We start from the raw sequence: 15,799 nt of genomic DNA, 5'->3' as shown, positions 1-15,799 counted from the left end.
CTCCTGGGTCAGAGCGGTTTCCTGAATGAAGAAACGTTAAGTTTGTTTAGCCAGTTGCTCTTTCACCCGCTCCAGTTCATCTGCCAGGGCTTGTTGCTCCTTGGTCTTCGTCTCAACCTTGTGGGAAGAGGAGTTGACACGAGCAAAAATTCCCCAAGGTTGAGACCCATGCTCTCCTGCAATGCCTCGTCAGTATAGCTCCTAATGGCCCCTTTTTGGTAACCTTTCAGGATTTGCTGAAGAACCAAGGGAAGCTCAGGGGCAGGGGCAGAAGCTAGCTCATGTACACTCTCGGCCCCATCCTCGAGTGCAAGAAGGTTTGGAGGAGAGGAGACGCTAGGAGGGTTGTCCCTGAGTGAGGCAGGGCGCCTAGCAGAAAAAGAGTGAGAGGTGGCTACCATTGTGGTTTTCCGCCTCTTGAAGGCAGAGCCCTCCATGGTATCCTCATCATCATCTGAAGCGATGAGCACCACCCCTTTGTTTTTCTCTAAGGGGGTTGGAGGTGGAGAAGCCCTGACTGTTGCTAGAGGAACCGCCGCAATGGGGACTGGAGAAGTGGGGGCAGGAGTAGCTTGTGGAGAAGCAGGGGTGGGGGTGGTTTAAGTAGAAGGTGGGAGAGGAGCATTCTGGGAGGCAGGACGTGCAGAGGCACCTGCCTTAGCAGTTGCGTCATCACAAGTAGACAAGACCTCAGCCAGCCTAGCCCACTTCTCTGCAATTAGCACCATGCATGCACCAAAGAATAAGAGATAAGAACCAAGTAAACAAGAAGAATCAGAGAATCAGTACAAATGTAGGTTAACAGATACATAAGAGCCATAAGTAGAGTGGTGTATGAAGAAGATCAAGAAAGGACTCTTATACCGATATAGCCAGCAAGCCCAATTGGGCTATATTCGTTTTGATAAGTTCTGCAATGTTGAAGATCACCCCCAAAGCTGGCCAAAACCTGGCATACCCCGGGATCAGCTGAAGAGAGCTCATCCAAGGTCTTGGCCTTCTTGAGTTTGAGCTTCTCCATCCAGTATAGTGGAAATCCATCAAGCGCAGTGCGGTCGTGCTCAGAGCAGCACACCCTGAAGAATTTTCCTTTATACCCTTTATAGGATTGCTGGGTGAGGATGACTCTCCCAATTATCCCGCTGAAGCTAACCCAGAGGTTCTTCCCAGGGTTCTTTGCTTCGAAGAAATGTAGGAAGACGTTTACAGAAGGGGCATGGCCAAAGAAGTTGCAGAGGATGGAGAAAGCCCTGATGATGGCCCAGCTGTTGGGATGCAGCTGGGTAGGGGCGACATTTATCTCAGTTAAAAGCTCCCTCTCAAAGTTATTGAAAGGGAGGCATTGTCTAATGCGCTTGAAGACTGTTTGGTAGAATAAGAAGAATGGCTCCCCGTCGTTGGCGCGATCATAACGTAAACAGGTTCACCCTCTACACAAGGGCGAACAGAGATGTAAGTGTCGCACTCCCTCCCGAACGCTCTACCTTTAAAGTCGGGTTCACTATCCAAGTGTGCCCTCCAGTCAGCAAGAGAGGTGAGGGAGGAGACGATCCGTAAAGGGTCACGTCCCAGGGGTGATCTGCATGCATGGCCCGTGAGTAGGGCAGGGAATTCCCTGGGCGGATGACTCAGAGATTGGATGCATGAGTTGGCATCCAAGCAGTCACCCCGCGCCAGTTGCACTTCGACAGAGTAGTCTTACACACTAGATGGCCCTAAGTCTGGGTGCTAGTGTCGCTAAGACGCGCTCATATAATGCTTAATTCACAACAATATAGAAGGGCAAAGACACCAAAGGTATATAAGGATTGACAATAGACATAACCAAGTACGTTTTGACATTTTCACATAACACTCTGCGCTCTCATTAGTGCAAGTTACGCATTTCTGAGAGAGAACAGAGTGAGAGAGAACACACAGTGATCTAAGAGTGAGAAGTTTGGTGTTCATTGCCCAAGATACTGACTTGACCGTCGGAGTGCAAACGACCGGGAGGGCGCCCTTTGTTTCTCTGTTTTCAGGTGATTCCACCGTAGGAAGGGAACATGGGAGCGAAGGGTTCTTGGAAGCGAAGTCAGCAGAAACGCACAAAGACGTTAGGTCAACCGGCGGGAACAACTCACATAAGAGAAAAAGGCTAACCTTAGAAATACATAGAAGAAATTTATGTATTAGGTTGTATTCAATTGTAAAAAGTATAATAGTATTTGTTTTGGCTTTGTATTTTTGTGTCATTTTTAGAATAGGATTAAAATAATTCAAAGACACTCTAGAAACCTTCACTTAACACATAAGCAAAGGTTTCTAGAGCACCTAAGAGAGTTACATGGTTTTGGTTGCCTTTAACCTTCATTGTAGTTAAGTTCCACTTAACTAAGATGAAGGCATCCAAAAGGCAAGGCATGGTTAATAGCTTCATTAGCCTATAAATAAGAGGTTTCCCTCATGTAATGTTTAAACATAAATGAATATTGAATTGTGTTTCTGAATTTTCTATACACATCTCTCAAAGCCTCTCTTTATTAGATGTTCTCTAGCCTAGTAAAAACTCAAGGAAGTTGGTTTAACCTTTTCCTTGTCCTTTACACCTAACCCCACACACCTCTTCATTATCTCTTCCAAACCCATTTCAATGCAAGCTCTATCTTCTTTCCAGACTTTCTCTGCAATCATCATCCTCCTCCACATGACAAGAACTCCTTTGCATAAAAAACGTTATTGGTCAAGGTTGAATTCACCCAAGTGAATCTCTGGCAAGAACAACATCTAGAAAGCGCTTCAGTGTTCTCGGCCAAGTTTGAATTCACCCAAGTGAATCCCTGTCGAGAATGATATATGGAAAATGTGACAATGTTCTCGACCAAGGTCGAATTCACCCAAGTGAATCCATACCGAGAGCAACATGAAAAATGTGACAAAATTTGCAGCCTAGGTCAAATTCACCCAAGTGAATCCCTGTCGAGAACGACATATGGAAAACATTATAATGTTCTCGACCAAGTTCGAATTCACCCAAGTGAATATTTGCCGAGAACAACGTCTGGAAAGCGCCACAACATTCTTGGTCAAGGTTGAATTCACCAAAGTGAATCCTTGTCGAGAATGACATCTGGAAAATGCTTTAGTGTTCCCAGTCAAGATCGAATTCACCCTCGTGAATCCCTGCCAAAGAGTAACATCCAAAAAAATGCGTAGATTGCGCCTATTCAGGCATAGGGGCCAAGTGTACCCAGCAAGGTCAACAACACATCGACATGACAAAGAAACAAACTTTTCTTTTTTTAAGATCTTTCACCTCGCTTGAGCTTGGGAGCCAATGTTCTACCAAATACCGAGAGGATGAGGTCCCATAGTGGACTGTCTGCCGAGAACTATCTAACATCTCGACAACTTGGCAAATCATAGACAACCTCTCGAGCAATATACAAGATTAACGACACCATTAATGATTACTTCATAGTAAACACCCATAAATCATGATTAAAAGACAATTGGACTCCATTGGGTCCGACCTAATTATTCGTACAACCAAAAGCTCAACAGAATTACTATAAATAGGAGAACACTCTAAGGTCAAAGGTAACGTAATCATGATCCAAAACTAATATCTTTTACTCAAACCGAGAACTGACTTGAGTATCAAAGTATAATTGCAGATACTCATGTCGAGAACCTAATGATAGAAAAACCAAGAACTCAAAGATCGAGAAGTCAAGAACTCGTAGAGAACTTGAAGATCGAGAAACAAAGAAATCAAAGACAAAAAAGAAATAAATATAGAGAAATCCATAAATCTAGACTTGAAATAAAAAACAATATAATTGAAACCAATAAACAAACTAATTATCGAAATTGAAATCAATAGAGAAACAAATACATCAAATTTAACCCACTACATAGATAAATATCCCAAATCTACGTATTTGGCGTTTGCAACCACCTTCGATACATTCTTTTGATTGCAAATACGTCTAATACAACCTTCTAATGAGCATTGTGGTTCATCTTCTTCATTCTATTTCACCATATTTTCATATTTACAAAATGTTTTGTTTTCTATGTTAACTTTTCTAAAACCTGGTAATTGAAGTCCACTAAGTGTAATATCTCACATGGTTATATCTCCTTCTAATTGTCCAATGACTTTTTTACTACAATTAAATCACCTCGATCCACAAATTTGAACTCCTTTAGCCACCAGAAAGTTCACTAACACCCTTTGAAACAAGTAACTAAAACAAACTAAAATGCAGAATTTTAAATAAAGTACTGTAAATAAACTAAACAATACAAAAAAAAAAATATTCATTTTGTTTTAAACTAAACAATTTTAAAAAATTTACTTTTTTTTCTATTTTACTTCCACCAAACTACCTTTATTTTCATCTTATTTTTCACTTATTTTCTAATTTTCTTTTCTCTTTCACTCATTTCTTCTCCTTTGTTTCTTTACCCTAATGATTTTGATTTACAGCTCTCATGTTTTTAGTTCTTGAAGCAATAGCAGATACGTGTGATTGTTCTACACGGTTTCTTCTTAATGATAGCTTTAGTTATCAGTGACATAATAATCAAGGACAAAGGTACTCCATTCATAGATACTTGTGAGATGAGAAAAGAGAAAACCATGTGGCAAAAACATGCATTAGCAACCCAATTCATAAAAAGTTTAACCTTGTTCTAGTCACAGGATCAGGAAATCAGCATAACACTTTGGTAACCTAATTTATTTGCAAGGCAAAATCACGTATACATTTTTACTCTTTACAAATCTACAGCCATCCCATTTCTAGATGAAATGAAGGAATCGTTTTAAATGCGTGTAACCTTCTACTCAATTTCCTTTCCTATTGACACTTCCAAGGAAAAATTCCAATAAGATGAACATGTGATGGATGATAAAACTTGGCTGGGATATAGAGTATGCTAGCCTGCAGCTAATAGCCAGAGCATAATTAGGGATGATATTGAAATCGGTAACCAGCTCAAGAAGGCTAAGGCCACTGAAATCTGGTACTTCTGGCATTCCTCTCCAAAATGGCAGTGTCCCAGATCATTGAAGTACAAAACCGTGATGCCAGCTGAGGAAGAAGCTGCAGCTAGAGATAGTGTTGCTGTTACCTGTGGACAGTGGTCAAGAAGACTTTTAAATGAAAGATCATACTTCAGAACTACTGTTATAGGTATAAACCAATGAATAACTAACTAGTAAGAGTACAGGTTTAGGCAGAGGCTAACCCAATCTCCAACTACAAAGAGGCTAACCAGTACAGCATTGTGAAGGACCTTCTTTCTCACCAAGGCATATGCATCCAATAAAGCAAGCACAAAACTCCAAATGACTTGTAAACCCATTGAAGCTATCAAGTAACTGTAATACAGAAGGAGCAGTGGTCGTCAAGTTATCCATGTTCAACATCAAAGCAAGATATAGATCAACAACTTAAGTACATTTCCAGATTATCATAACAACGATAAAACAGTTTTTTCATAGAAAAAAGCATAAGTGTTAGGGTCCAATTGCAACGTATGGAACTGGAGTCCCACATAAGAAGTATAGAATTTTAGAGTGTGGTTTATATGGTCCCGTGCTCATTAATTACTGGAGTAAACTTCTGTAGTGTGTTTTTCAAAAGGTTCTTAGTGTCAAATAACACAGACAAAAACGGTTTTACCAGACATCCTTCCCAATCTCATCCTCACCTCCAAGCCTAGTTCCATTCCCAGCTGAGCTGGACTCATTCTATTTTATTAAGAATTCCACTGTCAGTTCAGGCATTATTTGCATGGAGAACCAAAGCTCGTATAGCATTTTTAGTTCCATATCCTCAATTTTTAGCATCCAACCATATACTGATTAACAAGAAGAGCTTGAAACTTAATGTCAACAAGATAAATTTGAACCTTTCAAGCAATAACCATGATCTAAAGTAATAAACATAGGTTTTAGGGGGCAGAATAAAGAGACAAGTAAAGAGGGAATATCATATGAACATGTCCAATATGGAATCTGATGAACTGAGATAGATTGAGCCTAATGAGTAATCTGTTGAAACAAAAACAATGACCTCGTAGTAATTGTTCAGTGTTTCCGCATAAGTATGCCAAAATCTTCAAGGGCAACTTGAGTGTAAAAAACAAAATGTATTTGGAATTGAATGGTTAGTAGGTCCATGCTCTATTGGTCTAACAATTTGAAAACCAACAAGTAACAAGAATTGTGCAAAATGCTGCTGATATCAATGAATTGGGAACTTGGGATGCAGTTATCAACCAAAAATTACTAACACAAAAGTGTGATGATTTCATGAGTTTTTGCTAGCCAAACATTGAGCGTCTTGACTGACCACTAAATTTGACAGAAAAAGGTCCCAATAAACACTATAAACTCTTCTAAGTAAGATTGGTTAGTAGTGGTTTCATTGCTGTAGTCAACAATCAAAAGGCAACCCAGAACATAAGGCTTCCACCTACTAGAGTATAGGGAGGGTAAATAAGCTAAAGATAGCCTTAACCCAGCAAGCAGAGAGACTATTTCCAAAATTTGAACTTGTTCCCTCCAAGTTGCAAGGCAGCAACGTGACCATTATCCCAAGGCTCACCCTTCAACAGACAAACAATGAAGATTGCATAGAAATGTGTGTCCGTAAATAGTAAACATTACAGTTTATTGTCAATGCTGAGGATATATAACTAAAGATCAAAGAGGAACAGACACAAAATTACCACTTTTCATGTACAACTTAAGAAAGAAAGATGTTCTGGTGAAATCTTTCCGAGAAGTTAAGAAATAACTTTAATCGGATTGTAGACAGGACCAAACTCACGAAAAAAGATGCTATTTTCATTTTCATCATCCTCAAAAGCATGAAATAACCTTTTGTAAGACATTCAAGTTCAGAAAGTCATTTTGCTAATACCAAAATTTTAACATAGTAAGAGGTAAATTTAGGTCTAACTCATCCTCACATAACAACATAAGATAAGGTTTTCCCCCACTTATATACTGTAATATGACCTTATCTTTAGTCAATGTGGGATTCCAACACACATTGATACCATAGTAGGAAGCCGTAATACAACTCCTTAATTTCATCAATCAATATTAATTTACAAGGTTTAAATATGTATTTAATACCTATAAAATGATTGTGTTTTAACTTTGGTAACTATAAAGTTTTTTCTGTATTCTTAGTAGTCCCTCTATAATTAGAAAACATTGTTTTTTTTTTAATCCATATAAAGTATTTTTCTCTGTTTTTCATCATTTCAATAATTGAAAGCACTATTTTGATCCTTCATCTATTCTATGATAGATAAATAACAAACATATTACAGACCCTAACAACAGTTTTTTTAAAGGTGTGACTTGTTGATACAATGAAATAGTCTCTTGACTTTTCATTCACCTCCTACACAGTCGCATAAAGGATAAAAAACAATGTTTTCAATTTTAGAGGGATGAAAAGATGAAGAAAAAAATTTACAGGGATCAAAATCAAAATACGCTCCTTTTATATGAACTACAAACATATTCAAGCCTTAAGTATAATTATATACTTGCAAACCATGGTAAAGGAACCTTCTATAAATTAACGCAAATTGAGATTTTTCAAAATTTAAACACATGTACTTTTATGATACAAATATATTCTACCAATTAAATCATTTTTTTTTCTGAAATATACTTTTGTATTTTTCACCTGTGTTTAACAGTACCTGCAATATACAGGAAACTTGTAGAGATTGATCAGCACCATGAACACATTGGTCCTGAATTACATAATAAGTTATCCTCCATCAAAATAACTAGTACTAAGTTTCTTCTAGGGGAGACCTGTGTCAATTTCAGTTAAAGGGTAAACCACTGATTGGAGAATTTTTACACAAGTTTGATTCATAACGTGTCTGTTTTCCTGTTTTAGATGTGATTTTTAAAAGCTAACATGTCTGGTTCCACATTTTGGATGTGATTTTTATAAACCAATAGTTAGCTTCTAAATCCCATTCGAATCCTCTTTTTCCAAGCATACCATCCGTCAGGTAAAAATTGTGATTAGCATCTATAGTGTCCAAAAGCAAGCTTCATGAATATCAGATTTCCCAATTCCCATTTCCCAACAATGATAAATTCCCAGAACACATTCATTCCAGTCACGACTGAAACAGGCAAAGAGCTAAACTTGCTTGAAGAAGCTGGATTAACTCATATTACATGCACAAATCCAAATATGAAACCCAATCAACAACAAACAGTTGGCTAACACGTAAGTAACAGTACTGAAACAAAGTCACACCAAAACAGATAAATGCAAGAAAAAGTCAGAAAATCAAAATCTATAAATAATTACCAAAAGGCCGTAAAATTAAAGAAACTTGGAGTGGTAGCCATCGAAGCAATTGATCCTGCTGCAAAAACGAACTGTGACATCCTTAGAGCCAAACCAAGGGCAGTGCCCGGTGTCCCATGAAAATCCTTCATCTTTCCTCCAAATCTAAGATTCTGAATGGCTAAAGATGAACACCCATCTTCATATTTGACCAAAAAGTAAGAAAAAGGAAAGTTAAGAGCCCCAAAGGTAACAGATGGATACCCAGAAAAGAAAAAGGGAAATTGAAATATGGGGTGAACAGAGTGGCTGTCACGGGGAAAACAGAACAGGGAAATCAGAAAGTTAGATTAGATAAGCAAAGCAAGCATGTTAAGGTTGGCAAATGGCCATAGTCAAAAGTGTGACCAAACAGAACAACCTCGGTTGTTTGTAATTGTATTACTCTTTCTTTTCTTTTCTTTTCTTTTCTTTTAGTTATGTTCTGTTTCTGACACAATGAAAGTGAACTCTCACCCACGCCTCCAAAATAGCGTGCAGGTTATTCGACAAAAAGTGTGTGGACCCACTTTAACCCTATACTGTGTTAGGCTCACATATTTCATAAATTCTTTTGGAAATTGCCCATACACAATTCTAGTATGGTCATGTCAACTTCCAAGGTTATGTTTGTTTCTTTACTCTATATTAAGTTTTTTTTTTCTATTTTCTTGAATTTCAGGAAGAAAGAAAAAATTGATGTTATGTTCCTAGGCTGACTTCTGGTTTAACTATGCCCTCATCCAGACAGAAATGAACCAAACTGGTCTCTTCAAAATTATTTTTTCAAATATAGATTAAGTAAATATAAAAATTGTCTATTTATCAGTTTTATTTTATTTTTAACAAAATTACTTCAATAATAGTTTTTATTTTTTTTAAAAAGGAATCACCATAGTAAAGTGCAGCTAATATTGGATTAAGATAAAACAGATTTTCAAATTTAAACAATCTAAGTCATCAATCCTATTATGATCTAGAGTAACCTAATAAGATATCTTAATCTCAAGTGGTTGTAGTTTAAACAACCCTCCATTATTATAAAGAAAACTAAGTTTGTTACAGTGAATCCAGGAATGCATGCTGATCTGATTTGCAGAACTATTCACAAGACCAATACAGCTTGTTACATAATTGAAAGTAGACATCAGTCTTCTTTCACTGTAACTGATACATGATACCTTAAAACATAAGAATAGCATACCTTCAAGACTATGACAAATCCTCCTCTCCCACCACATTGATTTGACCACCTTGAGCAGCCACAGCCACCAAATCCTCAAGAGAAGTTTCACATCACATCAAATTCACTAAAACTCAAGGGGTACCTTTGTACTTGTTCCCCCTTCACAGCAACCTTTCAAATATATAAAAGTCAAAGGTAACCTTTCCCCTGCCAACATACCAGCAAAAATTGACCAATAGGTATCAATTACAAAGATTATTCAACAAAAATCCTGTTAGTAACGAACACCATTGACATAACATTAATACTTTAAAATTTAAATGATTAATGTTTATTTTCTTTTGATTATAAGAATAGACAAATTTTATACCATAAATTAGTGGGAAGACCCACAGAGTAAAGTTCTTAAAAAAAAGAAGTAGATCAACTAAAGATAATGAGAGAAGAAAGGACACAAAAAAATGAAGAAACTTTGAATTTAACTTCATTAAACTGTATTACAGCTTTTCTGCTGAGAGTTTATGAACTTTTAAACACTACTGGTGGATTGAGGACAAAATGTATATATGAACTTGGGAGCATAATGTAAACTTATAATGCAAAAGTTGGAACAAACTATATTTGAGAGGAGAAAATAAAAGTATGAGAGGGAAGGTACTATTATCTATTAGACTATTAGGAATAGAAGGTAATCCAAGTTACTAAAACAATCTTATTTAAAATGTCCCTAGTGTCTCTATAAGGGGATGGTCACGCAAATAATAAAGCTCTGCTAGTTTGCAAATTTAAAATTTAGAAAAATCATAATTGCAACTTTACAATTGAATGAACCAGACTTAAATCACAAGAGACAACACTGTTTATGTAAATGAAAAGAACTAATCAAAATTGCAAAGAATTCTTATATAAGATAGCTTTTATATTAGATGTGAGACTAGGGAGCCTTTTATAGTCCAACACTTACTGACCATTTTAGATTTCAACATTTACCACCTCTTTGATATATAGACGATGTGGGACTAATATCATAGTGTAGACGATTCTGAAAGAAAAACTTAGTCTTCGCCTTCTTTTTAGACAATATTTTCTATTTCACACCTTTCTTTTTTAATAATGGTAATCTAAACCTTAATGCGCAATGCGGTTTTTTTTTCCTTACCATAATAATACGGAATTCCATTGATAATTTGACATAATTAATAATTATCATTCACTTTTTTTCAGGTCGTTTTTTCTTTTGTGGGAGGGATAAGTTTTGTTTTTTGTTTTCTAAACTTTAAATTGATATTAAACATAATTTAAAAAAAAATATGTTTTAGTTCATACGCCTTAAATACTGTTAAAATTGTACTTATATCACTAGTAATTATAAATTAATAAATTTTGATAAAAAAAACTAATAATTAGAAATTATTTATATGAAAATTTATTTTGATTTTATACACTAAATACTCAATTTATTTTTAAAGTATTTATTTCGACTGGTTATGGAGACTAAATCATTTTTTATTAAATTAAAAGATCGATTTTTAATTTAAAGCATAACTCCTTTAAAAAAATAAAACATATTTAAGTCACTAAAAATAAAATAACCTATTTAATTTTGTCAACATTTTATGAATACTAAATATGTCTCATTATTACTCTCCTCCTTATATTTTTGTTTATTATTATATATAAATTAATCGTAAGTCATGTTTTTTCTTTATTTTCCAAAACCTCTCTTATACATAGTTCTCTCTTCTATTTTCTTAGAAGATTTCTTAAACTATTTCTCATATTTTACTTTATTAGATTTTACAAAAACCAATTATCAAAATTTCTTTTACATTTACCAGAGTTATTAGTCAGTTTTACTTGGTTGGATGGACAAACAAATATTTGACTTAATGAATTAATTTGATTTTGGTTGTAGTGATGAAAATAAATTATTGAAAACTGATTTGACGTATGGAGGGTTGTAGTTTATGTTTGGAACTATTGTTATGAAGTGAATTGTGCTCATAAAACTTGAAGTGAATTGTGATAAGCCAAATTGAGAAAATATTTTAGTTGAAGAGATTATGTAAATCTAATATTGCATAAATGAATTATAAATTTGGTTGAAGGTATAGAATGAAAATTCTAGGAGCTTAACCATGTGGACAATTTCATTTCTAATTAAAACTTAATTGAGTTTAATTATATTGGTATGGTATTTTTTTATGTGTTGGATAGCCAAAATTGGATTGAATGGACAAAATACAAGTTTGAATGGAAATGGATTTAGTTTTCATGTTTAAAACTACATGTTGGAAATTGAAAGTTAGGTTGCAAATCTACTTTTGGAGAATTATGATATATAATCTAATGGATCTTACTCAAAGAGAAAAGAGTTAGTTCCAAATCTTTTTCAATCAATGAATGTTAACCAAGAAAATAATATACAATTTAAGTAATTAAATTTTCTTAATAAGTTTAAATTCGCTAATATAAATTAGGTGATATAAAATACAATTTCTTCATGCATTTTGCATATATTTTCTTCAATATTTTTCTTTTGAGTACTAGTGAATTAAACTTTGAGTGGCTATTATCATAAATTGGTTCGTTTATGACAGGATGTAATTGAAAGTTATACAATATGAATAAGTAATAACTAGAGTAATATTATTTTTATTTTTATTTATATATATGGTGAAGGAAGAAAAACACTGAAAGTTTTGTGTTAAATGAGAATATTAACCAATTAGTTCTTAGTCCCACACACATAGAATAATTAATAGCTATTTACATTTAACAAATATCAAACTAATTAACATCGTTAATTGTAAGTTGCATTTTTTTTTCTTTTGCTTCCTTAAGAAATTACCACATGCATTAATAAAAATATCATCTTTCTAAAATAATCATAATTTAATAGTTTTTTGTAATATTGCACTAATTTAATCAGTCGAGCTAATCTCGTGAGACATTTTAATGATATGACTCTTCCAACCATCACTTAAATAATACACTACATTTCAATAATTCAAGATAATAAAGTATTTTTATTTAAATTTTATAACTTAATAAGTTCCGAATTACATTTCAATTTTGGTAGTGTTCAGTGTTCGTGCCTAGGATTTATAATGTATTTCTCATTAAGTTATACAATGTATCGAAGTAAAAAAAGATTCCCTTAAAACCAAAATAAATAAAAAAATTAGGGTTGCCACACAAATTTCTAAGGTTAAAAAAACCTCAATTTCATCTATTATTAATTCTAAAATCAATACTAAACTTCATTAAGACCAGTACATTTCTTTTACCATTAATTCTAAAATCAATATTAAAATTCATTAACACAAGTACACAAATTTCTAAGCTAAAAAAAATCCCAATTTCATTTATCTTTTAACTTTAAAATCAATATTAAAATTCATTCATATAAGTATTAACTTCACGTGTCAATGTGTTTACATCACTTAAAAGGGTGACAAGCAGTTTTACAAGTGTTACATAGAAACTATATTTTAACATCAGTTAGACCTCTTGATTTGATAATTTTGAATATCTATATATATATATATATATATATATATATATAATAAATGATAAATTTATAATGAAATAATAATAAAATTATTAAAATAATACTTAGTTGTTAAGTGAAGGTAGAAAAAATGTTGGATTTCAAAGTATCAAGATCCTATTCCATATTATCAATTTGGCTCTTACATAATATAATTAAAAAAATATTTTCTACTGCCACATATTTTTTTTTATAAAAAATTTCATGGATGGATTGTCTTATAATGTCAAAATATTGTTTTCGATTAGCTTTAGTTGTACTCCCATTCCAAAAATATGAATATTTACAAATTTCACAAACTCATAACTACTAGACAAATAAACTCATCTTAAGAACTAATAATTTAGTTTTAATTTATGAGGTCAAAGGAATTTACCAACCTATATCAATTTATGATTCAATGAAAAAAACAATAAAGAAAACAAATTAGTTTATTACCTCGATAATAACTACAAGTTGAGTGAACGAGATAGGATTCAAAAACACCAAAATAACTCCTATATCCCCATATAACATTCAAAAATCAAACCCTACTAAAATTCTCTACTTCCTCCCCTTTCTCAATTAACAACATGCATCAATTTCTTATCAAGGTAAAATACGAAGATTGAAGAAAAGGAAAATATTGTTAAGTAAGACAAAACTTGAGATTGGTAATTTACATTCTACATTAACTAGCTTATAGATTCTTTCATAAATGGATTGAGAATAAAATTTAGAAGGTTTTAGAATGGATGAAGAAAAAAAAATTAGAATAAATCTTTTCAAATTTTATATATAAAAGAAATTTTAAACTTTTTTTATTACCATACCTTAAACCTATTAATCTCCTTTTTTTTATGTTTGGAGGTACAATAGTATTTGAGTCCGTCTCAATTTATTTTTTATTATTCTTATCATTCTAATCTACTAATTTTACTACATATCTTCTCTCAACTAAAATATAAGAGAAATAGTTTTTCACTACAAGAATAATAAGTTTTAGCTGCAACAGAAAGCGTGGGTCACACTATTTGCGTAGGTTAAGCCTACACAAATGAAGAAGAAAAAAAATAAAATAAATAGTGTAGGTCAAACACACGAAAAATCCACACACTTCAAGAAAAAAGTAATTAGTTTCCACATATTTGCGTGGGCCAAATGTGGACGCATTTTTCGTCGATCAAACCCACGCAAAACGGATGCAAACTTAAAAAAAATAAAAATTATAATAATAAAATTTTAAATTTTTGAAGGTTTAGCCCACGCTATGCCTTTGAAGCTAAGTCCCCGCTACTTAAATGTTTTGAAGATTCAACCCACACTATGATTTTAAAATTAAAAATAATAAAATTATAATTAATTTATTTCTGAGCGTGAGAAATAAGAAATGTTGTTGAAAAGTGGTACTGCTGAGCGTGAGAAAGGTGAACGTACTGAACATTTCTTTCTCCACAAAACTTCTTCTTCTTTGACCCTTCTCCGGTGACCGTGCTTCGACGTGCGACCGTGAACATTCATCCTCCACTCCTTCTTCTTCTTTGACCATGACCGTGCTTCGACCGTGAACGTGAGACCGTGAACGGTGAGTTTCGCATTTCTTCCTCCATTCCTTCTTCTTCTTTGACGACCATTAATGAGTAACCCTAGGTTCTTGATGTAGGTTTCCCATATACTTGCTTTTTCTTACAATTATGATGCTAATTTGTGTAACCCTAGGATGATTTTTCTTCTTACATGTTGATTTAAGAGGATTCTAAGAGGATGCATAGTGGACATTAATTAAGCATAACCAAAGGCAATTCATGTTGTTGCTTCACAGGCCTTTCCTTATGGGTTAGGAAAAAGAGTGTCGTGTGGCAAGAGAGTATAGAACTATGAAATGATGGTGTGAATGTAATACTGCATTTAAATCAGTGTTAGTGTGGGTTTGTCATAGAAGCATAGGCTCTTAGTTGTTTCTATATTAGGATGAGCAAAGAATTCTTGCACGGAACAATCTTCACAGGGGATTAATTCTGCAACAATAAAAGTATGCTTTGGTGCTGGCACTGCTGGAGTGATATGGTTCGTGAAGCATAGCAAGTATGTTGGGTTAAGTGCCTAAAATGGGTTTTGGTAAAAGCATGGATGGAGTTGGTAATGATGGTGTAGTGAGCTGTTTGGCAAGATAGTTGTTGCATATTCTGCTCCTTGAATTGCTCGCTGCCATAGTCTTTGTTGTCGATGTATCTTTAGGATGTTGCTCCTAGTGGCTTTGGTCACATGCTCTGCTCATTCTACAGAGTTTTACTGCATTAAGGATGGGTGTAGGTGTTTTGGAAGAGCAAACTTGATGAGAATCAAATAAAGGAGGCTTTTTATTAATGAAGGGAGAGGTCATTCACCTACACATTTGAAGTTCTTCCTTCTAGTCTTTTCAAAATTAAAAGAAGACATAAAATAAAGAGAGGATCAAGCCTAAAGCCAAAGAAGTCTACAAGCCTTCAAAGAATGGGCTTCAAATAAATATCTCTCTTTATAGTTTCTTTTATAAAATGTAGAATGTTTAAATATATAGTTTTTAGGAAGGTGCTTAGAGGGAAACCTTAGATACCTCTTTTGTAAAAGCATCTTTAGGCATTAGTTTAGAATTTTCTAGAAGGTCACTCTTCATGCTTAACTTTAGGTGCTAGAAATGAGTAGCATGCAAGGGACTTTTGGTTAGCTTGT

General features: G+C 34.0%; 1 protein-coding gene across 1 annotated transcript; it reads right to left on the bottom strand.

Moving 5' to 3' along the window:
- Window positions 1-4,630: 4,630 nt before the first annotated feature.
- On the bottom strand, window positions 4,631-14,551 carry LOC137828519 (CASP-like protein 5B3). Its single transcript, XM_068635127.1, has 3 exons — window positions 8,352-14,551; window positions 5,239-5,371; window positions 4,631-5,121 (listed from the first exon to the last, which is right to left on the bottom strand). Exons 1-3 carry the CDS (start codon window positions 8,480-8,482, stop codon window positions 4,927-4,929), a joined length of 459 nt encoding a protein of 152 aa, XP_068491228.1. The 5' UTR covers window positions 8,483-14,551; the 3' UTR covers window positions 4,631-4,926.
- Between the last annotated feature and the right edge of the window lie 1,248 nt (window positions 14,552-15,799).

This window comes from Phaseolus vulgaris, chromosome 7 (assembly GCF_000499845.2).
Source record: "Phaseolus vulgaris cultivar G19833 chromosome 7, P. vulgaris v2.0, whole genome shotgun sequence".
NCBI classification, from domain to species: Eukaryota; Viridiplantae; Streptophyta; class Magnoliopsida; order Fabales; family Fabaceae; genus Phaseolus; species Phaseolus vulgaris.
The sequence above is the reverse complement of the archived record's forward strand: the minus strand, read 5'-3'. Positions and strand labels throughout refer to the sequence as shown.

Excerpts from the sequence above, each read along its gene's own strand:
- LOC137828519 (XM_068635127.1), bottom strand. The coding sequence starts at position 8,482 with ATGAAGGATTTTCATGGGACACCGGGCACTGCCCTTGGTTTGGCTCTA. Across the intron at positions 5,372-8,351 it reads TTTAATTTTACGGCCTTTTG|TTACTTGATAGCTTCAATGG; the intron begins GTAATTATTTAT and ends TCTGTATTACAG. Across the intron at positions 5,122-5,238 it reads TCTTTGTAGTTGGAGATTGG|GTAACAGCAACACTATCTCT; the intron begins GTTAGCCTCTGC and ends CACTGTCCACAG.